General features: G+C 37.7%; 5 protein-coding genes across 19 annotated transcripts in view; 1 reads left to right on the plus strand and 4 right to left on the minus strand.

Annotated features, from left to right (window-relative positions):
* Positions 1–1,054: 1,054 nt before the first annotated feature.
* Positions 1,055–1,922, minus strand: LOC139992242 (small ribosomal subunit protein uS7). The gene is made up of 2 exons (XM_072012913.1): positions 1,529–1,922; positions 1,055–1,388 (listed from the first exon to the last, which is right to left on the minus strand). Exons 1-2 carry the CDS (start codon positions 1,760–1,762, stop codon positions 1,104–1,106), a joined length of 519 nt encoding a protein of 172 aa, XP_071869014.1. The 5' UTR covers positions 1,763–1,922; the 3' UTR covers positions 1,055–1,103.
* A 2,302-nt stretch (positions 1,923–4,224) lies between these two features.
* On the minus strand, positions 4,225–5,851 carry LOC139991860 (small ribosomal subunit protein uS7-like). Of its 2 annotated transcripts, none has more exons than XM_072012216.1 (3): positions 5,737–5,851; positions 4,698–5,070; positions 4,225–4,558 (listed from the first exon to the last, which is right to left on the minus strand). In XM_072012216.1, exons 2-3 carry the CDS (start codon positions 5,061–5,063, stop codon positions 4,274–4,276), a joined length of 651 nt encoding a protein of 216 aa, XP_071868317.1. In that variant the 5' UTR covers positions 5,064–5,070; positions 5,737–5,851; the 3' UTR covers positions 4,225–4,273. The 2 variants fall into 2 exon arrangements, with proteins under 2 accessions (XP_071868317.1, XP_071868318.1); XM_072012217.1 differs by lacking the exon at positions 5,737–5,851 and adding an exon at positions 5,647–5,713.
* A 2,327-nt stretch (positions 5,852–8,178) lies between these two features.
* Positions 8,179–9,007, minus strand: Nd-13b (NADH dehydrogenase (ubiquinone) subunit ND-13B). Its single transcript, XM_072012457.1, has 3 exons — positions 8,917–9,007; positions 8,560–8,721; positions 8,179–8,445 (listed from the first exon to the last, which is right to left on the minus strand). Exons 1-3 carry the CDS (start codon positions 8,935–8,937, stop codon positions 8,272–8,274), a joined length of 357 nt encoding a protein of 118 aa, XP_071868558.1. The 5' UTR covers positions 8,938–9,007; the 3' UTR covers positions 8,179–8,271.
* Positions 9,008–9,365: 358 nt separating this feature from the next.
* On the minus strand, positions 9,366–10,166 carry LOC139992240 (small ribosomal subunit protein uS7-like). The gene is made up of 2 exons (XM_072012912.1): positions 9,777–10,166; positions 9,366–9,699 (listed from the first exon to the last, which is right to left on the minus strand). The coding sequence occupies exons 1-2, from the start codon at positions 10,140–10,142 to the stop codon at positions 9,415–9,417; spliced, it is 651 nt and encodes a 216-aa protein (XP_071869013.1). The 5' UTR covers positions 10,143–10,166; the 3' UTR covers positions 9,366–9,414.
* A 714-nt stretch (positions 10,167–10,880) lies between these two features.
* The window catches only part of LOC139992234 (uncharacterized), a 31,937-nt gene continuing 17,410 nt past the window's right edge, over positions 10,881–25,407 (plus strand). Inside the window, exons 1-4 of one of the 14 annotated variants that reach the window (XM_072012894.1) lie at positions 16,064–16,135; positions 16,214–16,315; positions 16,646–16,850; positions 17,706–18,479. The gene's annotated coding sequence lies outside the window, so the exon portion shown is untranslated. The other 13 variants (XM_072012893.1, XM_072012897.1, XM_072012899.1 and 10 more) reach the window with 13 other exon arrangements.

Below are 25,407 nucleotides of genomic sequence, written 5' to 3' on the forward strand. Positions count from 1 at the left end.
TTTTCCATCAAGCTCTCCCATGGCTTGTACTCGAGCATATCGCGCATCAAGTTGATTTCGTTCTTTGCGTGAATTATTAGTTCTTATATTTGTCCCTGGTTTATCTTTTCCTCTATATCAGGAACGCTTTCATTCTGCAACGTCAGATATGTACATATTATATCGGTAATTCGATTCCAAATAAAAATATCGTCCAAATATCGTTTTTATCTGATCTAGTATTTAGGAATCCTTAAGTGAGAAATAACCTGTAATATAATATCGGTCCTTTCCTTAACCAAACTTTCTATAGATTTCCTGTAAATTTAGTCTTGTGGCATCAGATTCGCGAACCGTAAAATTCTATCATACAATGTACGAAGTTCCACACGAGGATTCACAGATACAGCGAGTCCAGTCAAATTCGTCGACTATGAATAAAAAGATACTGTTATTGAACAGAACGTGAAAAAAAGGTTTGGGATGTTTATTATAATCATACCGTTACGTTATCGGTATGGTTATGTTTTGAACGAAATGACAGAACCATTTCGAGAATGAAAGAGATATTATCCAATTATTTCAGCAAGTTACTAATTATATTAAGTTATACACGGAGACATTGCCTTTTTCAATAATCCTGACATGATCGTACATGTACGACCTATTTCTCTGAAATAAAAACCAATTACGCGATCAACATCTGATTTGACTCAACCTCTAAATCATACGATACGATATATTTTCTGTAGTGGTAACACTGCATCGCTACAACATCGCTATCTCGACAACAAAATTGTCAACTACGCTTGGTATGTTCAAATTAAAGAATCATGCAATTTCTAAATATCGTTTGTCTCCCTTTCCATCTTTATCATAATCGAATCATTCCCTGTTGATTTTATTCACTTTTGCGTTAGCCTTCCAACAGAATTCGCTCGTTATTTCGTTAACGGACAAAATTATAAAATTGAAGATCAAATAACGTTTATTCGAATAACAATTCGGTTATTTTTTTTACCATGATGTATCCTTATACGTGTAGTATATAAACAGGAGACATATAGAACAAGAATCACTTTAAAGATATATCATTTATTTTATGTTTTCACAAATAAACGTGTTTATCGATTTGATTTAGCAACACGTTCGAGTTCGTCTTTCTTCTTGATCGCGTAAGAATTAGACGAACCTTTGGCAGCATTGATGAGTTCATCCGCCAAACATTCGGCAATCGTCTTAATATTCCGGAACGCGGCTTCCCTAGCACCGGTACATAATAACCATATGGCTTGATTTACTCGTCGTAGCGGAGAAACATCCACCGCTTGTCTTCTAACCGTACCAGCACGACCAATACGCGTAGAATCTTCTCTTGGTCCAGAGTTAATGATAGCCGTCACAAGAACCTTCGTACAAACGTAAAGATAAAGGTGCGTAAACACATTTTCAGTCTAATTTTACTTATTTACATACATATGTACTTATATAAAATATAATGACTATAATTAGTTACAAAAAAAAAAGATGACCATAATATATACATTACCTGTAAAGGATTATCACCCGTTAGCAGGTGAATTATTTCAAAGGCATGTTTTACAATTCTCACTGCCATTAACTTTTTTCCATTGTTTCTTCCGTGCATCATTAGAGAATTAGTTAAACGCTCAACTATGGGACATTGAGCTTTTCTAAATCGTTTTGCAGCATAACGTCCAGCAGAACGTGGTCGATATTTTCCATTTCTGTCTTTTACAGCGATATAGTCTTGTAACGACATCACAAGACTATATCGCTGTAAAAGACAAAAATGCACAACATCTAACACATTCTGCTGGACGTTATGCAGAAAAAACGATTCCAACGACCAAATAATTTTATTTCTGGTAATTCTGCGGAAAGTGCCACTGGCAAAGTTGTAGTGGTAGGTAGCACTATATCATCAGCCATGATTTATCTGTAAAATAAAAGATACCGTTAACTTCTTATATATGTTTTATTTGTATAAATTATAGATTGATAATGCAAAATCATAGATCGACAATTTCTAGCACTATGTGCACAAATCACAGAGAGAATCTATTCATTATTCTGCAAAAAGAATATAAAAATTGAAAATTTTGAAATATGTTCCATTTAACGGATTCAAATATTGCAAACGCTGTTTATTTTTATTAAATGTCAATCAATGCGATACATTAATAGAAATGAGAAAAAAAAAAAGAAAAAAGAAAGAAAGAAAACGAATAAAAGAGAGAGAAATATGTATAAATATCGCTTAGTTGTATAACTAGTAAAGTTTGACAGAAATTGTAACAGCGTGGAGTAGTTGAAACGATAAACACGTTCGACGCAATTTCTTTGAAATTGAATGTTTCCAACGTCTTCTCGTTGCTATTCAAGAAACACCACAACTTTCTTGATATAAAAACTTGTATACGAATAACACGAAGACACGTGGCCATATGGTCGCGTGTACAAATCGAAAGATATTTAGCTGGTAAATAGTAGAACGTATTATACGTTTTTAATCACCGACTATCGTTTGTATGTTGCCAATATAATGATATCACTTTTTTCAACACAACTGAACAGATAAAATTATCGAATCTTCGAATCCCTTACTTTACAAACTTCGTTCGCGTCTTCTTTGGAGTGAGCGTGAACAGGAAATGGCCATGACACTAGTGGCGCTTCGACCTGTGACTGCCGGATCGACATCATATAGGGCGCGCGCAAATCAAATTTTCTTTTTCGAAAGTTTCCTACTCGCCGATCGACCGTTTCAGCGCACGGCTTTCTCGTTCGCGAAACACGCAAGAGAATACCGTCGATTAACCTTGGATAGCTCTGTATCGCATTATCCTTACGTAGTACCACGTCCGAACCTGAACTATGTTGTTGTATGTGACACCCTGATAAAGTGAACTGGTAAGGAAAAATCAAGCGGCGAAACGTCCCCAGCGAAGCGAATCGATATTCTGGCTTGACTTGCGCGCCTTTTAATCGCGTCTAAGCTGTAACTCAAGCGGAAATTCAAGCCAGAATAGCTAGCGCGAAAAACGACCAACGCGCATTTGCAATCCCTCTCACCTGCGTCGCAGAACAAAAATTTAATTCTATTACATTAACCAATAAGCTATTCGCTTAGTACTATGTACAAATATTTGAAAGATGTTTAAAATTATTTGTGAGGGGGCCAAGTCCACTGATGCGGTGGAGATTTTTCCATCAAGCTCTCCCATGGCTTGTACTCGAGCATATCGCGCATCAAGTTGATTTCGTTCTTTGCGTGAATTATTAGTTCTTATATTTGTCCCTGGTTTATCTTTTCCTCTATATCAGGAACGCTTTCATTCTGCAACGTCAGATATGTACATATTATATCGGTAATTCGATTCCAAATAAAAATATCGTCCAAATATCGTTTTTATCTGATCTAGTATTTAGGAATCCTTAAGTGAGAAATAACCTGTAATATAATATCGGTCCTTTCCTTAACCAAACTTTCTATAGATTTCCTGTAAATTTAGTCTTGTGGCATCAGATTCGCGAACCGTAAAATTCTATCGTACAATGTACGAAGTTCCACACGAGGATTCACAGATACAGCGAGTCCAGTCAAATTCGTCGACTATGAATAAAAAGATACTGTTATTGAACAGAACGTGAAAAAAAGGTTTGGGATGTTTATTATAATCATACCGTTACGTTATCGGTATGGTTATGTTTTGAACGAAATGACAGAACCATTTCGAGAATGAAAGAGATATTATCCAATTATTTCAGCAAGTTACTAATTATATTAAGTTATACATGTACATGTACGACCTATTTCTCTGAAATAAAAACCAATTACGCGATCAACATCTGATTTGACTCAACCTCTAAATCATACGATACGATATATTTTCTGTAGTGGTAACACTGCATCGCTACAACATCGCTATCTCGACAACAAAATTGTCAACTACGCTTGGTATGTTCAAATTAAAGAATCATACAATTTCTAAATATCGTTTGTCTCCCTTTCCATCTTTATCATAATCGAATCATTCCCTGTTGATTTTATTCACTTTTGCGTTAGCCTTCCAACAGAATTCGCTCGTTATTTCGTTAACGGACAAAATTATAAAATTGAAGATCAAATAACGTTTATTCGAATAACAATTCGGTTATTTTTTTTACCATGATGTATCCTTATACGTGTAATATATAAACAGGAGACATATAGAACAAGAATCACTTTAAAGATATATCATTTATTTTATGTTTTCACAAATAAACGTGTTTATCGATTTGATTTAGCAACACGTTCGAGTTCGTCTTTCTTCTTGATCGCGTAAGAATTAGACGAACCTTTGGCGGCATTGATGAGTTCATCCGCCAAACATTCGGCAATCGTCTTAATATTACGGAATGCGGCTTCCCTAGCACCGGTACATAATAACCATATGGCTTGATTTACTCGCCGTAGCGGAGAAACATCCACCGCTTGTCTTCTTACTGTACCAGCACGACCAATACGTGTCGAATCTTCCCTCGGTCCCGAGTTAATAATGGCCGTCACAAGAACCTTGGTACAAACGTAAAGATAAAGGTGCGTAAACACATTTTCAGTCTAATTTTACTTATTTACATACATATGTACTTATATAAAATATAATGACTATAATTAGTTACAAAAAAAAAGATGACCATAATATATACATTACCTGTAAAGGATTATCACCCGTTAGCAGGTGAATAATTTCAAAGGCATGTTTCACAATACGAACTGCCATTAACTTTTTTCCATTGTTTCTTCCGTGCATCATCAGAGAATTAGTCAAACGCTCAACTATGGGACATTGAGCTTTTCTAAATCGCTTTGCAGCATAACGTCCAGCAGAATGCGGCAAATATTTCGCATTTTTTTCTTTAACTGCTATGTAGTCCTGCAACGACATGTCGTTCACCTGGACATCATCGCAATTCCAACGACCAAATAATTTTATTTCGGGTAATTCTGCGGAAAGTGCCACTGGCAAAGTTGCAGTGGTAGGTACCACTATATCAGAATATGTTTCCATATCTGCCATGATTGATCTGTAAAATAAAAGTTATTGTTAAATTCTTATATGTGTGTTATTTGTATAAATTATAGATTAATAATGCAAAATCATAGATCGACAATTTCTAGCACTATGTGCACAAATCACAGAGAGAATATATTCATTATTCTGCAAAAAGAATATAAAAATTGAAAATTTTGAAATATGTTCCATTTAACGGATTCAAATATTACAAACGCTGCTTACTTTTATTAAATGTCAATCAATGCGATACATTAATAGAAATGAGAAAAAAAAAAAAAAAAGAAAGAAGGAAAACGAAAAGAAGAGAAAGAAATATGTATAAACATCGCTTAGTTGTATAACTAGTAAAGTTTGACAGAAATTGTAACAGCGTGGAGTAGTTGAAACGATATACACGTTCGACGCAATTTCTTTGAAATTGAATGTTTCCAACGTCTTCTCGTTGTTATTCAAGAAACATCACAACTTTCTTGATATAAAAACTTGTATACGAATAACACGAAGACATGTGGCCATGTGGTCGCGTCTACAAATCGAAACATATTTAGCTGGTAAATAGTAGAACGTATTATACGTTTTTAATCACCGACTATCGTTTGTATGTTGCCAATATAATGATATCACTTTTTTCAACACAACTGAACAGATAAAATTATCGAATCTTCGAATCCCTTACTTTACAAACTTCGTTCGCGTCTTCTTTGGAGTGAGCGTGAACAGGAAATGGCCATGACACTAGTGGCGCTTCGACCTGTGACTGCCGGATCGACATCATATAGGGCGCGCGCAAATCAAATTTTCTTTTTCGAAAGTTTCCTACTCGCCGATCGACCGTTTCAGCGCACGGCTTTCTCGTTCGTGAAACACGCAAGAGAATACCGTCGATTAACCTTGGATAGCTCTGTATCGCATTATCCTTACGTAGTACCACGTCCGAACCTGAACTATGTTGTTGTATGTGACATCCTGATAAAGTGAACTGGTAAGGAATAATCAAGCGGCGAAACGTCCCCAGTGAAGCGAATCGATATTCTGGCTTGACTTGCACGCCTTTTAATCGCGTCTAAGCTGTAACTTAAGCGGAAATTCAAGCCAGAATAGCTAGCGCGAAAAGCGACCAACGCGCATTTGCAATCCCTCTCACCTGCGTCGTAGAACAAAAATTTAAGCTTCAAACCATCCTTTCGAAATATATGAAACGAAAAATCTTTAATGATTCCTCGTGCTTCGATCTTTTGCAAAAGCTCCGACGCGGCTATGGTTCGAGAAAAAAAGAATAAATCGGATACAAGAAAGAGAAATCGTCGCGCTGCAGGAATCGTTAAAGAGTACACAAAGCTAGTGGTCTCTCGGTAAAGGCACATCGAGCGGGAAGCATCTAACGGGGCAACGTCACGGCGCGTTAATCTTCTTCCGATTTTGTCTATTCTTCCTGTATTTCTCCCATCTTTCGCGACAACAACCAACCTCGATCGTACGGATTCTTTCCACGATCAACGATTCGTGAATCGTTCGAGAAGTCAGCAAAGACAAATCTCCCACGAGACTGTTCTTGCTGTTTGTTCGACCGATGCTAATATCTCTACCGCTTTCGTTTCGTCGCAATCAACGAAATTACGCGCATTGTATTCGTGAACGGGAACAGGGACACGGTTTTTTCCACGAGTATTGTTCCTCATCTTAGAATCTGCCGTGCACTTTTATCTGCTGAATGATGCTCCCACTGTGTTTGTGGGCCATTTCGAATACACGGCCTTTTAAAATTTCTGTTGCGTCGCGTCGCGCGAAAGGTCTGTGCGTTCGAAAGGAGGCCATCGATTCTTAAGCAGTCGGGATACAAATTCGTACAACGTTCATTTTCTGAACCGATTTCGAGGTAATTTCATGGCTCCTGCCCTTTAAAATCCTGCCATCGTACGAAAAACCGAAAGCAACACACTCCTATTCGTCAATATAGGAATTGAAAATTTATCAATCCTATGATTGCGATAAATACACATTTTTCGACCATTCCCTCAGTATTATTACATTTACATGTACATATATACTTGCCTTAGTTTGAGTTAGCGGTAGTGTAGAATAAACAGCAAACAACACGTAAAAGTCGAATTGTACGATATTATTGACTGTGGCGAGTATTTCCGTGCGGTACGACTTCTCTCTTCCTAGAGATCGACTGCTATCGTACGCTGTAGCACTCGCGCAATTTCCCCGACGGCTAGTTCAATTTCAAATATCGAATTCACGAGACTGTAATCGTACTTTCGGTATGCGAACGTCTGCCACGAGATTAAGCGTGGCAATAGGGAACGATTAAGGATAGATGAAAATCGGCTGACGAGAAAGCGAATGAGAAAGTAGGTATGGCAGTAGGAAGAACAAGATATAGAGTAAGGATGAGAGAAGGATCAAAGTGTGGGAGAGGAGGGAAAATAGTTGTAAAAATGGAAATAGAGGAAAAAGAGAAAGGATGAAAGGGGAGAAAAGAGGAAGGAGAAAACAAAGAGCGAAACCGTCGAACTGCACGGTGCGTTTAGATGGTAGGACGACTCAAAAGAGAGTGCGATCCGCGCGGCCCTTATCATCGAACGCGACGCGAAATCGAAACTGAGCGACGGTGGCGGAGGCGACGGCGGCCCTCGAATCCCCATCCCCTGTGAATACTGGTTAAAACCGTTCTCCTACCATCCCACGTCGTTCATCTATCTACCAACCTGCCTAATATCGCTCCATCCTTTTCACCTAACCATGTAACGCATAGCATTGTCCCTTCTCCTACCTATCTCATCCTTGCCGCATTCCTTTCGACGTATTCCTTCTATATGAGTGTATCATGTGATGTTTCTTATAAAGCTCCATCAATTAGACGTAGCTTTTCAACATTTCGCCACCTTTTTTTGCTAAATATTTGAATCGTGATGTATCATCCGATATTCTTCCTTCTGCGATCCTTTACCTCAACACCTCGTGTCTTTACGCACACCAAGTTCGCACAAATCGAACGCAAATCAATTATTCATAACTAAATGCTTATTCTTGTTTCATATTAAAAACTTTTTGCTTTAGTAAATACGTACTTGCTATGAACAATAAACATGAACATTGACAATGCGTTGCCACATGAAAGTATAATTTAATCTATGATTCTATTACATTAACCAATAAGCTATTCGCTTAATACTATGTACAAATATTTGAAAGGTGATTAAAATTATTTGTGAGGGGGCCAAGTCCACTGATGAGGTGGAGATTTTTCCATCAAGCTCTCCCATGGCTTGTACTCGAGCATATCACGCATCAAGTTGATTTCGTTCTTTGCGTGAATTATTAGTTCCTCTACTTGGCCCTGGTTTATCTTTTCCTCTATATCAGGAACGCTTTCATTCTGCAACGTCAGATATGTACATATTATATCGGTAATTCGATTCGAAATAAAAATATCATCCAAATATCATTTTTATCTGATCTAGTATTTAAGAATCCTTAAGTGAGAAATAACCTGTAATATAATATCGGTCCTTTCCTTAACCAAACTTTCTATAGATTTCCTGTAAATGTAGTCCTGTGGCATCTGATTCGCGAGCCGTAAAATTCTATCATACAATGTACGAAGTTCCACACGAGGATTCACAGATACAGCGAGTCCAGTCAAGTTCGTCGACTATGAATAAAAAGATACTGTTATTGAACAGAACGTGAAAAAAAGGTTTGGGATGTTTATTATAATCATAGCGTTACGTTATCGGTATGGTTATGTTTTGAACGAAATGACGGAACCATTTCGAGAATGAAAGAGATATTATCCAATTATTTCAGCAAGTTACTAATTATATTAAGTTATACACAGAGACATTACCTTTTTCAATAATCCTGACATGATCGTACATGTACGACCTATTTCTCTGAAATAGAAACTAATTACGCGATCAACTTCTGATTTGACTCAACCTCTAAATTATACGATACGATATATTTTCTGTAGTGGTAACACTGCATCGCTACAACATCGCTATCTCGACAACAAAATTGTCAACTACGCTTGGTATGTTAAAAATTAAGGAATCATACAATTTTTAAATGTCGTTTGTCTCCCTTTCCATCTTTATCATAATCGAATCATTCCCTGTTGATTTTATTCACTTTTGCGTTAGCCTTCCAACAGAATTCGCTCGTTATTTCGTTAACGGACAAAATTATAAAATTGAAGATCAAATAACGTTTATTCGAATAACAATTCGGTCATTTTTTTACCATGATGTATCCTTATACGTGTAGTATATAAACGGGAGACATATAGAACAAGAATCACTTTAAAGATATATCATTTATTTTATGTTTTCACAAATAAACGTGTTTATCGATTTGATTTAGCAACACGTTCGAGTTCGTCTTTCTTCTTGATCGCGTAAGAATTAGACGAACCTTTGGCAGCATTGATGAGTTCATCCGCCAAACATTCGGCAATCGTCTTAATATTACGGAATGCGGCTTCCCTAGCACCGGTACATAATAACCAAATAGCTTGGTTTACTCGTCGTAGCGGAGAAACATCCACCGCTTGTCTTCTAACCGTACCAGCACGACCAATACGCGTGGAATCTTCTCTTGGTCCTGATTTAATGATAGCCGTCACAAGAACCTTCGTATAAACGTAAACAAAAAGGTGCGTAAACAAATTTTTAGTCTAATTTTATTAATTAATAATATGTACATTACCTGTAAAGGATTATCACCCGTTAGTAGGTGAATTATTTCAAAGGCATGTTTTACAATTCTTAGTGCCATTAATTTTTTGCCATTATTGTTTCCGTGCATCATTAAAGAATTTGTAAGACGTTCAACTATGGGACATTGAGCTTTTCGAAATCGTTTTGCAGCATAACGTCCAGCAGAATGTGGTAGATATTTAGCATTTTTATCTTTTACAGCGATATAGTCTTGTAAGGACATATCATTCACCTTCACATCATCGCAATTCCAACAACCAAATAATTTAATTTCTGGTAATTCTGCGGAAAGTGCCACTGGCAAAGTTGCTGTGGTAGGTACCACTATATCAGAATATGTGTCTATATTAGCCATGATTTATCTGTAAAATAAAAGTTATCGTTAACTTCTTATATATGTTTTATTTGTATAAATTATAGATTAATAATGCAAAATCATAGATCGACAATTTCTAGCACTATGTGCACAAATCACAGAGAGAATATATTCATTATTCTGCAAAAAGAATATAAAAATTGAAAATTTTGAAATATGTTCCATTTAATGGATTCAAATATTGCAAACGCTGTTTATTTTTATTAAATGTCAACCAATGCGATACATTAATAGAAATGAGAAAAAAAAAAGAAAGAAAGAAAACGAAAAAAAGAGAAAGAAATATGTATAAACATCGCTTAGTTGTATAACTAGTAAACTTTGACAGAAATTGTAAGAGCGTGGACTAGTTGAAACGATATACACGTTCAACGCAATTTCTTTGAAATTAAATGTTTCCAACGTCTTCTCAATGTTATTCAAGAAACATCACAACTTTGTTAATATAATAACTTGCCTGGAGTGAGCGTGAACAGGAAAAGACCATGACACTAGTGGGGCTTCGACCTGTGACTGCCGGATTTCAAATACCCTAGTCAATTTCAACATACAACATGACTATCTTTAATTTCCATATCATATGTATTTATGATATAATATGGATTATGTTCACGTATAATTAATTTCCATCGTTGCCTTGATCGATTAATTTTTTGTTGTAATCCGGAAGCATGACAAGTGTTCAATATTATAGTCGTTAATTTGACTACCAAGTGTTTACATCAGTACTGGTAAACGCACAAGTAGGGACGATTCGTTCATGAGTTGCCATTTTGAGCGTGTATTTATGAGTAATTCTACTTAAATAACATATTATTAGTGAATTTTTGTGATATTCTATTCAGTTGTCATAATTGTTTAAAAGTGCAGATGTGAAACAGTTCGATAATAGTGTACGATCTAGTGTTTGGTTTCATGTTTGGGGTTAGTACCGGTTACCGCGAGTAAACCGGTACATGTCGAATAGATAAGTTCGCGTCAACTACGAAAGATGTCACTACTAAAAAATCTGGAACAACTTCCGGTCTTTAGAAGGAAACTGTAAGTGTTATTTGTATTTTTATATTTGTCTCTAATTTTCCTTTGGACATGATACTACGCGTTGGCAGTAAATGAATTTCATTTCTCCAAGAATTATGTATATCAGATAAATGTATTGCGCGATCTGTAGTTACTCAGGCAGTAAGATATACGACATTGTACTTGTGAAAACAAGCAATTAATGTATCAGAAAGAGAAAGAGCGAGTGAGAGTGGGTGGGCGAAAATGAAGGGGGCGAGCAGTAAGATAAGCTAAGTACGAAAATTTAAATATTATATCAATTATTTCATATATTACAAGAATATTGTGATCATTGCAATTCAATAAAAGTATTCGTAAAGATAGTTACAGTTTTATATTTGAGTGATAAATGAATTGGCTTGGTAGAGGAAATAGGTATCGCAAATAATTTGCAATGTCATGTTAATAACAATATCAATATTACGGTAAAGCAAAATAGAAGGAAAGAAACAAGAATCAGAACAGATTGTCGTCGAATAGTTGAATTTACGACTACGATTTAAGAATAAATTGCTATTAGTAGTTAGGTTTCTAAATTTGTTTCTTCTAAGATTTGACCTGGCTTTAAAGGTTCTGTCATTAGGGAAGGTTCCCGTCATCGGCGAAAGGTATTCGTTCGTAAATTCGTTTGTTAATATACAGCTAACAGGATAAATTCGAAATCGAGGAACTATCAACAATAAATCAGAATGACGTGGAATTTAGCTCGGTTTGGATCTGCATCTAATTCAGCTGGTGTTTTTCTTTCAATGGAAGCAACGCGGTGAAAAGTAGAAGGGCACCGATAGCCGAATCGTGGGAGGGTTCGAACATGGGGTGTATCCTAGCAACTTACCGAACCGCTAGAGGGTAGTCGTTCAGTGACGTAGCTACAGATCTCCTACCTGCTGTATCGACCATTTTATAGATATTCTGTAATTGTTCTTCTTCATTTCCTCGATGTATAGAATCGACCGTCTATTCGTTGGCAACGTTAACCTTTCGCTTACCGTTATCTTTTATTACCACAACAAACTTGTGCCATAAAATGTACTAATGTAATACACAGAATAACGAAGGGAAACGGACGGAGCTTTAATTTGCTTTCAAGCGTGTATGAGTATGCGCATGCGTACACAGTGCACACTTGTGTACATTCATTAGTATTGTATGAAATCATCTGTGAAGAGAAGGGATAAGGTAAAGCTGTAAATGGATTTCACAAAGAAGAAGGAAATTTATTAGGGGACAAGGGTATATGGAATGTTGGAAAAGGTCAAAGTAGGACAAAATGTGCCAAGTACAGATGAACGACCATTTCGTCCTATACAGTCGTATGACGAACCAGATAATTTATATCTCTATTCTCTGCAGATTCGATAGCACAGTTTCTATAACGATTCGATGAGGTAATTTGTCCTAAAGCAAGAATGATGGAGCAATCTGTTAATTGATTCATTGAGTAAGAACGTATAAAAATTTCCATAATTTCGAGTAATTATGCCGTAAGTGTAATAACAAACTAAAGAACCAGAAAAAATATACATAAATATGCTTGATATTATAAAAGTGTTATAAAACTAAAACGGGACGCTACGGATAAGGAAGGAAGGATAAGAAGATTCTTATCTGCAATTTCCTACACAAAAGAAAAACGTTAAGTGGGTTTCGGATATTTGTATAGAGCAATTAGTATTTACAAAGCGGATAGACGAGGTAGAAACTAAATTTCGAACCTAGGGGGAATTTAACTGGTGTAACGGCAATGAAACTACGAAATCGGTGTGTGAAGTAGATGGAAGATACGAGCACAAAGGACACGCGAGGGGATGAGAAAGATGAGTGAAAGAGAACCGTGCGCGCGAGGGGGTTGACAAGACCACATGCTGCGAATACTCTTCTCGCGTAGTACTGTCCCCTATCTTTTTCTCCCCTAGTTCTCCCCTCTCTTTCTTCTATGCTTCATACTCCACGCTCCCTTTTCCTTTGCATTCCCCTTGCCTATTACCTTTCGTTCGCGCGTCCTTTCTCCCATCCACTTCTCCGCACACGCATCCACTGTCAGTCCTGTCCGATCTGCTCTCCGACGTTTCAACCAGATTTCTGCTTCTACTTCTGCTTCTGCAACACCCCACTCACACTAAACTTGCATCGAATCTCTTCTACACCAAGCAAATTGTAATTTCAAGTTCTGTCGTGTTTATACACACGACTTTAAGTATTTATTGTAAAGATTAGTAATTTGGATATTAACAAAATTAACCGTAATTCAATTAGCGATTGCGTTATATTTGAAGCAGTTGGTCTCGATATTTTTCATCGTGCTGAAATAGATTTCGAGAAACGTATTTTTTATAGTTCAATGATAGTAGAAAATACTGAAAAGGGACTGGAGAACGAGACAGATGGAAAAGGTTATTAAATGAATGTTGAAGTTGGAACAAGATAGCGATGACACTACGCTTCTAGTTAATGTCGTAGAAAGTAAAAAGAAAAGAAACATACAAGAGTAAGATAAGTGTAGCTTTGGTAATGGTTCAACGAAACCCGGACGCGATGTAACCAAATCAATGCAACGTCGATTTGAGTCGAATCGAATCGAGTTTACGAGAGACTAAATTTTTCGAATGAAAACGATCGCATCGAGAAATTCTACATTATAGCATCCGCGAGGATCGACAAGGCCACGCCCATCCGGATATCGATTCGTTGACAACGTTGCTTTTCGCTCGTGGCTCGGACATACCAAACTTGGGACAGTGAACATTGTCGTCCTTTCTAATTCTCCTCTTTCCATTTTTTTTTTTTTTTTCTATTTTACTTCAAACCGCTGTCCTTGTGTCGTAAAGATTTCTCGCGAATCGATTGCAGAAAAAGACAAGAAAAATAAGGAGAGGAGACTGGGAAAAAATATCGAGCTAAGATCTACATTGGGAATTCTCTGAGAAAATTTGCTTTACTTCGCGCAAGCTTCGATATTCGAAAAGAAAAAATTGTTTTACGGAAGAACATTTCATAAGTCATCATCGACCGCTCTTGCGATGTTGATATTGGTTTCGCTTATCGAAAGTAGCAATGTCACTGTGTTTCAAACGTCTCTTCTCTATCGAATACAAATATGTAACAACGGAATAAATCCTATTTTACAAAGTAACATAATTTCGTTCGATATATGATGATTTCGTCGTTTCGTTGTGTAGCATTCAATCATTGACAATTTTACGAAGGACTAACTGTCGAGAGGTTGTATACGAAAGAGGGGGAAGAGAAAGGGGAGAAAAAGGAATTGAACACAAAGAGAGAAACACAATCAAGGCGTAAAATTTTACCTCGATTGCTTGAAAGCTTAATGAAAACTTTTATCTAAAAAGATATTGTCATTTGTTATTATCGTTCTGATACTTTGTTTCTTGTTGTTCTGTAAGCAAGGATATATATATATATATATATATCTCAATGAGGCATTCAGATTTACCCCACAGCTCGTTTTTACCGCATTTATTACCGCTTCAAACCCAGTAAGTAATTATACGTAGATATATTATTTACCGCAATGTAGTGAAAAGATCATCGACCGTTTTGAGAGTTTGAACAAATTATGTTGCAAATTTTTGTATTTGTAATAATGCTCGGAAATATCGTAGCATTTTAACAACGCTATGCATTATAAAATCGAAATACGAACAAGAAGTAGCTTTCTCTTTTCTTCCTTTTTAATCGATCAAATCGGGTTACAATTAGATGTCTATAACTGTCACGTAAATGATTCAAGACTCGAAATGTTTCAAACGTGGGTATAACGAGATTGGAAGAATAGCAAAAAGAAGAATAAAGTAAGGATGGGTTTTCGTGAACAGCGTAATTACTCATAGAAGAATAATATTGCGAAATGAATTTTGGTGGTAGATTTGTCTAGCAGCTTGAAAAGGTCAAGTTCCTTTAAAGCTATCATTAATGGAACTGCTACGTCCGTTTACTCTTAGCCACGATCCACGTCGTACGGTTCATTATGGGAACTAAGAATCGTCGACGAGAAAGAGATGGTACTCGAGAAGAACCAACCGAATGAGCGAACTTGAGTATGCACTATGCACGTGTGTGTGAATATATAGAAGGGGGGAGCAGAAAAAGTAAAGTGACGTGGTGTCGATGCTGAGTGGGGAAGTTCTGACGAGGAGAGACAATAGGGAAGAAAGAAGAGCAATGGAGCAATGGAGAGAAACAAAATGTTCTGTACCAGCTATGGATGGGGTCTTGAAGAACATATATTACGAAACTGTCAAGGATCAAAGTCAATGCATGTACATGTTGATTCGATCGGTTTATCGCATACGTTATACTAAGTATCGTATAAATATCAGCAATGAAGATGTACTTAAAAAAAAAAAAAAAAAAAGAAGAGGAAAAGAAAACGGTATAATTGTTCTATGAAATTCACGATAAAAATAAAATGTTTTCTAAAACCATTTTTTGGGTGAATGTAGCGGCTGCGTCGAACAAGTTTGATTCGACTTATTTGAAGTTGAATTTTCCTATCCAGTAATATGTATGAAAGGCTCATGTAAGAAAATACGTTGAGATTACATATAAAAGGAGTACTAAGAAGGGAGAAAGACAGAGAGAGAAAGAGGTTTTTGTTTCGATGTACATATATATGTATATACACTGCTAACAATCAGGGCTGCTTTTGACGAGGAAAACCAGGAGAAGATGGTGAAGAGAACGAATAGGAGGTGAAGGAGGAGGAGAAGGAAGAGTAGGAGGAGGGTATCTAGCTCCTTCGGGCTCCTTCGTGTTCCTTCGTACTTCTCCACGCTCCTTCGGCTTCTTTTCTTCTTTCCGGGTTTTGCCACGCTCACCGTGACACCACACGGCCTTCGGTAGAAGACGACGGAGGACGCCTGTGCAGAACCCTCGCCCTGCTTCTAACGGTTGGCCAGCACCGGAAATCCAAGTCCAGGCGCCCCTTTCCTTATATTTCATTTTCTTTTTCTTTTCTGTTACTTTAGTTTCTTTCGTTTCTTTTCTCGCCGCATATCCACATCTGCTTCTATGCAGTTAGAACCCTCGATATATCTTCGAACAAGAGAAAACTATCTACATTTCTTAAGGTAACCTTTTATGTTTCAAGCACCCAAAGCGTGTCACTTTTGATTAAGAAAAATAAAACGTACATGGTAATGAATAAAATGACAATATGCATAATAAAATAAAATATGAATTGATCAAATTTAAACGGTATAACATAATATTTATCGATGCAATATTAATTGGAAATTAACAAGTCTATATATATAAACATGAAAGATATTCTGCAGATCGATACAACTTCTACCGCAAATGGCGCTCATAAAGTGTAAAACGAAGTGAAATTTTTTAATCTATTAAAAATGATTTGTATGGTGAGATAATGAAAAAAGCATTGGTTTCTCGTTCATAAGGGAAGAGAAGGGCAACCGAAGCGATAGATACGGTCCTATCCGAAGTTTGCCGAATAGAGTCGAGGATAGCCGATCTTGGTGGAGGCCCGTAGCCATGTGTTGCGGTCTGCCGTGAGTGCTTTCTGACAAGGGAGGTGCGGTGTCTGCGTTTTTTCTTTACTGATCGCAGGCCAGAAAACCGGGATTTTTCGAGTAAACAGAGGAGGTACGTGCACTTACAGTACGTTGGGACATTATCGGTAAGATTCGAAAGTGTTCATGTGGAAGAAAAACTGAATATTTGGAAAAGAAAGTGTGTATATTTCTCGCGCGGCGTCGGCCGAACGAAACGACGACGACGAAGAAGGAGCTCTGCTTCGTCTCTCAATGTATACACGAGTCTACCGTCGGTATGTGTGTTTGTTTGTGAGAGTGCGCGATCGAAACGAATAGCACCGATCCGGAGCAGTTGAAGACCGGTAGACGTTCACGTACGCAGCCACTGAGAAACACGGAGGCATTGAGTGGAAACGAAGAAAGAGAGAGTGCGCATGATAATCGTATCCTCGATAGCTGCCAGATAAAGACGCACAGGGTGCTGCGTACAACTTCTCTCTTTTATACGTACACGTATATATACAGGCACACGTATACTAAAACACAAGACGCGCGCGCGCGCGCATACACACGCATATATACACGTATACAAACACGTACAACACGCACGCAAACTTATGCACGTATTATATTCTTTCGTTCTCGCTCTCATGGATGCTCTGTTCTTTTCCTTCCTTTCCCTTTTTCATCCTGGTGTTTCTATCTTTCTCGATAACTCCGTCTCTGTGTCTGTTCTTGCGTGTGTAGCAGGGTGAGCACGCGAGCAAACGACAAACGAACGAATGCGCACGGGCATGTTCGTTCTGTGTTGGTATTAACATCCCGTTCGTTGTGTTTTGTGTATTCTGTTTGTAGCGAATGTCGCCCAGACGTATCCTAACTATCGCAAGTATGGCTGGTTGATCGAACACGACGATGCCAGTTTTGTAATTTTTAGCTACACGGTATCTTTTTGTCTGTCCAGAAGTGAAAGAAGAGGAGGAGAAGGCAGCTATCGAATCTATTGGGGCCTGCGAATGTTGGTCGCGTAAAGGGGACTCGCGTACGATGTACGCGTCCTCGGACTTCGGGAAAGTGCTACGTATGTTCGTTCCTTCGTCGTGTGTACGTGTTTATCGTGTGTGACGAAAAGTAGTGCAGGATCGTTATGTGTTAGCTTGTTAGATTGCTGTGTGTTAAAGAGGATTTTAACAGGAGAATATAGTAACATCAGTGGAAAAAGAGAAAGAAAGGAGAAAAGGAGATGCAAGGTGAAACAAGTGAGCGAGAGTGAAGGTGGACGGGGCACACGCATCGGTTAGTTAACGCTACTACCGAAAAAGAAGAGGAACGCGCGTAGCGTCGCATGGATAATCGAGCCTGTACACTGTACACTGTACACGATGCAAAGTGCGTACAACAGGGAGTATCTATGTGTCTGTGCGAGCGTGCGCGAACGCGACCGCCTGTGTATTTAAACGTATCGAGATCTGGTTGAGTGATTCGTCCCTAGTGTGTTCGCGTTTATGCGTGGGAACGAGGTCGCGAGGTGAATTTTCTACGCGCCACGAGACACTCGACAATACTGGAAAATTAATCATCTTTCTTCGAATTGGATTACCTTTTGGGATACACCACTTTCGATGAATTCGTATGAACGATAACACGAGACAACATCGATGAAACAAAAGAAAAGAAAGAGTGGATTTTTGAAACGATCAACGCGAATTTGTCCAGTCTTCGATACAAGCGCACGATGGTAAGAAGCTTGTAAAAGTATTTCCATCGATTTATACAACGTTGTACTTTTCATTCGTACGTTGTGTACACATTTTTATCGGGCGCGTATGTATTCACCACTTGCTGATGCGTGATGTGTCGCATTGTGTCGTATCGTCTTGTCTCGTCTCGTCCCATTTCGTCCCGTTTCGTCTCGTCGCATCTCGTCTTGTTTCGTCTCGTCTCGTCTCATGTCGTATGGTATAGTGGCGTGGCATAGCGCGTGTGCGTACTCGCGTGTATACTTACTTTCGAGTGTGTGCAACTTGCGTGGAGTTGTTGCAAGTCAGAGCAAAGCCGGTACGCGACGTATACATACATACTTACATACATGCGTGTTATACGTACGTACGCACGTTCTTCAATTTCGAATCGTAGCAGTAGCATTTCTTTGGTTTATCTTCTTCAGAATCGGTATCGTGTCGAGTAGGATTCGTGGCTTATTTGTACATGCACAATGTACATTCTGACTACTTTCGATCGTTTTCAGCGTTTTTGGTATGGTTAGGTGTAAAGTAATGTTTCGCGCAATACTATTATCACAAAGCACACTGTGTCATGCAACGATGCGACACGGTGGCTTACGATCGATTACGATCATAATGGATGCGGCCTCGTCTTTGCGTCTTTAATTCGAGAGTTTACTAGGTCGTCTTTACAAGTGGCTCAATTGGTTTTCGAAATTTCACACTCATTTTACAAATTCGTTTTCTATTTAAGCACAATTTAATTAACAAAAGATCCTATGTTTCGATGGATCCTGTCCCCTGTATATCAGTGTAAAAAATGAAATCTGATTTCGAGATTCGCGTATAAAATACGAAGATAGGGAATAAATCTGTCTTTGATCAACTTTTCGTTACTCAGAGATAGGACGTAGGCAAACAAACGGAAGCAAACTAAAAGTTTCGATATCTTGTAAATAGATGTTCTATTGTATCTTTCTAACAAACTTGCGAATAAACACTGTTATGTTTGTGATTATTTCCTTTTGGCTGAGTAATTTAGGTATTAGTGTAAGCTGCTTGATACGTAAACACAAGTGAAAAGATAAACAATGACCTTGTTTTGTTTTACGTAATAATACGACGAATTTAACGTGTATCTTTGTTGCGATATCAAAAACTTAGACATTCGTTTTATGAAAGCGAGACGAGTTTATTCGAAACGATAGTTTTTGTTAAGATTAATCGTTGAGATGGATCGATACGATAACGTACCGTCATAGCGATGTTTTTCATACAAACACCGATCACGGTTCATCCAAGAGCTATCTGTCCCCCATTACACACCGTTTCACTGTTTTATTTTTCGAAGAGTCGTTGAGCTAGCGATTAGAAAGGATGTCGTTGAATTCTACCGCGTGCCACTATATTCTATCTTCTATGATTATATATGTGCAATATAATACTATATAAAGTATAATTAATCGGTGATCTTTAATGGATAAGTTGCCGTAGCAATTACATACTTCCATTTATCTCGTAACGGCTCTCGCTAACGGGTTCTCGCTAATGGCAACAGTGAGGTTTTCGAGTAAAGCAATGTATGTAATTGCAATTCGTTCATTTGACCATCATTATGTGACAGTGTAGAGGGGACAAAGAGAAAAAGAATACTGGGAGTTGAAAAGATTCTTGCAAAGACTACATAATTAGCAATTATCGTCGATAGACATCGTTGTTACAAACCTCGAAGCGTTGCTAATGAGCGAGTTAAATCATCGTTATGAAATAAAAAATCAATGCTCGCAATCGTCCACGTGTCACTCGTGTTTTCACGGTTCATTCAATGCATTTAATTACTCGCTTTAGTTTATTTTTAACTTCTTTATTCTGTGCATTTTTTATGACAAACCTACTCGTCAGTCGCATTTGCTCACTAGCGAATACGATATAGGTACATAAGGAAGTAGTGCATTTTATATTTGAATTTATAAATGGTTTTTAGAGGATGCATATTCTATTCGATAAGTTTGGAATGTTCCCCGATTAGCTATTATACGTAACACTGCGCTTTGCATCGTTCAATTTTCTTTTTGTTTTTTCTATTTAATTACAACTACCGAATTTACAACAATATCGTGTCATCTGATATTTCGCTGGGTATTTTCGTCATTCGATCTAGATTTCTAATTTTCGCAGATAACGATAAGGACACTCTCCCCCTTTGGAAATAACAAAATATCGCGTTGCTTATAAACGATCGAGAAACAATGACAAGTATAAAGTTCATTTTAATTAGCGAGAAGTATGGTACATTGGTATAATCTTCGGTATTGATTAAATGGCTGACCTTAGACGACGGGTCATCAAACGGCTGTCGTATTCTTAACGATAACCTTTGTTCGAAAAAAATTACTTTTTCTTAATATCGATATGTTATTGCTAATTAAAGCGGTAAAAAGCGAAGTAGAATCGACGCTAAAGGCGGCCATAAGCAAACTTTTGATCAAAACTGTACTGGATGAACTACAGAACGATATCTGATATAGTATTGTCTCGATGTACAAATCGTTCGATCGTTTAAACACAACGGTATATTAAGAAATTTACATCACGGGACAAGCTACATGTATTCTCGCGTGTTTTCTTTTAGTTGATGCCTTTTTCGTAAACTAAAAAGGCGTAATTGTACGAAGAAACGCGTGGGGTAAAGCGAATTACGGGCAATACTTTCCCAGGGTAGAATGTCGGGTCTACGGGCAAGCACAAAATGGCTGCCAGCAGGAACGATCGACCGTGCGTGCGTGCGAGCAAGCGAGTTAGGAGATGTTGTTTCTTCTCCTTTGCCCCCCTTTCCCATCCTCCGTTTCTTCCTACCTTTATATGTGTATACATATACAAAACGTGTACGATCGCGCACACACACATAGGGCTTGCATCTCTTCTCGTTTATACTCGTTTACTACTACTCGTACATATCATCTTCTTGTTTTTCCCTTTAACCATATAATATCTTTTTTCGTTCACAAGATATAGTACCATCCCCTGTGCTTCTCCTTTACCTTTGCTCTTTAGCTCTTTCTGGTATCTCCTTAGGTTCCCGATAGGACTGTCCTTTCCTCTCATACGAATAACACGATAGCGCACATAGAAACGTGATTTTCTTGTTTGTGCAGTTTTACAGTCGAAGCTATTGGAACGGTATCGCGTTGTATACATTTCGTTCGATTCTTATGCGCAATAATTATGTACATACTTCGTCAGGTTGCCGTGTCGGGTACGTCGAATAGATAAGAATTTGTCATCGGTGCTATTTTCAGTATTGTTTTGAAAGACTGTATATCGACGATACGATTATAGTCTCTTAGTTTTCCCCATTCTTGTTTTTCTTGTTCTACGAAATAGAGATTTACGATTAAATGAATAATAACATGATAAAATAGAATAGATCGGAGTTAAACGGAAGGGTTGCAGGAAAGATTGATTGGAAAGATGGAAATAGAGAGAAATGACAAAATATGTATCGTAAAACGGAAGTTGAGTCGCATAGCATGGCACGTGCATGTGTATGTCGATGGCAGTGAAACTCGTATGGATATGTTAGCGATGCCAGCACAGGGCTGCTTGTGGCTCTCGCAACGTTCCACGATGACCACATATGTACTAATTACGAAGCGTAACCAGCCAAGTTACAGTATTCACGTCATGTATGTATATTAGCTACATGTATATTGTATGTAGGGACCACATATATGTCAGTTTTTTGGCAGTAGCGTATTTGTATTTCCTATCACGTTCGTGTCCTTCAAAGTTTTTTAACATTTATTTTAGTTATTAATAGTACAAGTCGATTCCTAATGTGCTTATAGTTTGTGAAGTTTCTTCGTTCAGTTTGTTTCAAGAAAGTTAAGTATTGACCATAATATTTTATATCTATATTTTGTTGTATTTATTTACTTCATATATGTACGAAAATGAATTCTCAGTAGTGTACCGTAATAGTCAGTGTAAAGTATATAAAGAACGTCAGTTCAACAACAAAAAGTAGAAAGAAAAAGTAAGAAACAGCAGATGTAAAAGACATAAGAAGATAAGAGATGATGAGAAAAAAGGATGGAAGGAGAGATGCGTCCTGCAGGCATTACCTGCAAGATTTGGATGTATTAATAAAATCATAGAAAATGTCCAAAGCGTTGCCACATATGTTCGCGACATTGCATATACGGTTAACTGGATACAAGATAGAGAAATTTGAGCAATATCTATATGCAAGAAATGGTTGCGTTGATCATAGTGGTCTTATGGGCGCGTACAAGTTGATTAGTTCCAGGAGCTGAGGATAACAGATGGTTCCATTAATAAGTCTAAAGAGGAAGAGACAGTCTGAAGCAATTCTCACGAGTGACTTCAACTTTAGCTCATTATATGTTTTATTACTCATACAGAAAATCTAAGAAAACGATGTTGAACGCATTAAATATATGGTACTGTTTGTGCTTAGCGCCGTGTGACGACCAAATGACCGCAGGAAAACAAATTATTTTGAAAATAACTTTTCTGCCTTGTCAGCTCGTTGTCGCGCGTAACGCGAAACAAATGGTGAAAACGTTAAAATTTCAATATTGTTGGTACGGTAAAGGCGCAAGTATTCGCTGGTTTTTTTTGCAGGAAAACATAGATACGGTAAATATGGTCAAACAAGACTAATCAACTAAGCGCCAACAGCAATCGTTTGAACGTATAGCGAAAGTTGCGCAGTTGTTAAATCAAACGATTTGGTTTTTGTGGACGATCGAAAGAATAATTTCTTTTACCGTTTGCCCCAAATAACGCAAATTACCATCACGAACATCGATTAGCTCGTATCTCTTTTACGAATATTATTTTTATGGGTTTCGACTATTGCGACGATGTTTCGTTATCGGAACGCTTGGAATATACGCAGATACGCGAGCGGTATACAAATATTACACGGAACGATTTTATTTATTGATGTAGACGAGAGGAAGTAATTGCTACGACGAAACGATCAAGGACAGCGGGGAATAACATTAACGCTTCGTATATAATGAATCATTGGTTATAATCAAATAAGATAATTTCTAGAAAAAATTCTGATTTTTCCGTCGCGTTGATTAATAAATACGCATATCGGTATATCTCGTTGCCTATTTTATATGAAAGAAACGAGCTTACTCTCGATAATCTCTTAGCTTATTGGCGTATAAAAAAAGGACTTTATTAAAAGAGAGCGAGGTACATCGTACAAATCGCACTTGATAAAAGCTTTTCACTTTAAACGATTACGATCAAAATTTCGGAACACGTTGTAAAAGTTTGTTATCATTGACTGCTGGCAAATTATTTTGTGTGAACTCGACGATAGAAAATAAGTAATAAATTGAGAATCTTTGTCGAGAGGTAGGACGATCAAAGAACGATCGATTTAGCTTAATCGTTGTTTATAGCATATCTGTAGCGACGTGCAAGGGAAACGGAAAAGGAAAGAGGGAAGAAGAAAGCGATAAAAGATTGGCGTTTTTCCAAAGGATCACCAGCGACGGTGCGGTATGGTCGACGATATTGGCGAGTTTTTGAAAATGAGTAAGTGGACTGGTAGAGTGAAGCGATCTTCGTCTTGGTCGTTTCTTTTTTATCTGTCTGTCTCTCTCTCTCTCTCTCGGTGCATTTCGTCTTACCTCGGCTCGCCCTGGTTCACTGTAGCGTGGCAGACTTTCGGGCTAAAACGTCACGTAGTCATCAGCCCTTCTCCTCGTGCAGTTCTTCGCCTATTTCGTAGCCGTTTGCTTACCTTGACTCGATAAACGTCAAACGCGCACGAGTCATAGATTCCGATGTTGAACTATTTTTCAGGCAATGCTATTGGACATCGGTACTAATATTTATTAGCCATAAATATTGCCTTTCCGCCCATGTGTAACAACGTCCATACTAATCTGTTCTATTTCTATATACTATTCTATTCCTTTCGACTAAACCTTTTGTAGTTTTCGAACAAGCTCGGACAACGAAGCGTTTAAAAGATTGATACTAATCAAGGAAAGCCGGTTGTCTCGAATGTCTACAAGACTGACATTAGAAGTTATTTTCCTTTGCCGAGAAAATCCAGCTCTTCAAATATTAGATCTAGAGAAATGTCTATCGTTTTGATGCGTGTACAACGATATGGGACACACGTAATAAGTGCATCCTACAGAAACGTCAAACCGCTTTGTTCTAAGCCATTGTTCTATGCCGTGTCTTCCTTTTTCTTTTTTTTCTTTCCTCTTGCTCCTGCTTCCCCGTCTATCTTTTCGCACTTTTTCGTTCTTCGGTATTCGTAACGATCGTTACCTATGGAGTTGGCCTTGCGAGACGGAGAATATAAAACAGAATACACGTTTCGAATATATCGTCATTACCGATTTAATTTATTTTACTCGACGCTCTGTTTGTTTGTAAACTCGAAACTCATAGTACTACATCCGTAAAAAAAGTTTGATCAATATGTTGTAATAGGTCAAGGTTTAATTTCATGTTTAGTTGCTTTTAGAATGTTTCACAAGACAAACACATTTTGTAGAAATCGCATTTCTCATCATTGACAAATCACATACTTATGGTAGTGGTTAACGTATAATGTCGCGAAACTGGTTTATTACGCAAGCATAGTGATCTCTCTCTTTCAAAGTTCCCTTCTAACCGATTACAAGATGCCACTCAGGCGTGTTTGTCTCGCTCATCGTATATTCAAGTATACTGGGTGCTGCTACTGTTGTTACTATTGTTGTTACGGTCATCGACTCGCTTCGTCGTAGAAAGATCGTCACGACCTTGTGTTTCCGAAATTTACATGGACGAACGAACACAGAGCACGCTGGCTGCTGGTAGTATCGTTGTATAATTAAGAGTAGAGGATAGAAACATATTTACAATCTCTTTGATTTTTAATCTGCATTTTCA

Source organism: Bombus fervidus, chromosome 11, assembly GCF_041682495.2.
Source record: "Bombus fervidus isolate BK054 chromosome 11, iyBomFerv1, whole genome shotgun sequence".
In the NCBI taxonomy this organism is placed as follows: Eukaryota; Metazoa; Arthropoda; class Insecta; order Hymenoptera; family Apidae; genus Bombus; species Bombus fervidus.

Coding starts and splice junctions, on each gene's coding strand:
- Nd-13b (XM_072012457.1), bottom strand. CDS start 8,937: ATGTCAGGATTATTGAAAAAG. Junction 8,722..8,916: donor TGTCAGGATTATTGAAAAAG/GTAATGTCTCTG, acceptor TTTTATTCATAG/TCGACGAACTTGACTGGACT. Junction 8,446..8,559: donor GGACCGATATTATATTACAG/GTTATTTCTCAC, acceptor CTGACGTTGCAG/AATGAAAGCGTTCCTGATAT.
- LOC139991860 (XM_072012216.1), bottom strand. CDS start 5,063: ATGGCAGATATGGAAACATATTCTGATATAGTGGTACCTACCACTGCA. Junction 4,559..4,697: donor CGGGTGATAATCCTTTACAG/GTAATGTATATA, acceptor GTTTGTACCAAG/GTTCTTGTGACGGCCATTAT.
- LOC139992242 (XM_072012913.1), bottom strand. CDS start 1,762: ATGTCGTTACAAGACTATATCGCTGTAAAAGACAGAAATGGAAAATAT. Junction 1,389..1,528: donor CGGGTGATAATCCTTTACAG/GTAATGTATATA, acceptor GTTTGTACGAAG/GTTCTTGTGACGGCTATCAT.
- LOC139992240 (XM_072012912.1), bottom strand. CDS start 10,142: ATGGCTAATATAGACACATATTCTGATATAGTGGTACCTACCACAGCA. Junction 9,700..9,776: donor CGGGTGATAATCCTTTACAG/GTAATGTACATA, acceptor GTTTATACGAAG/GTTCTTGTGACGGCTATCAT.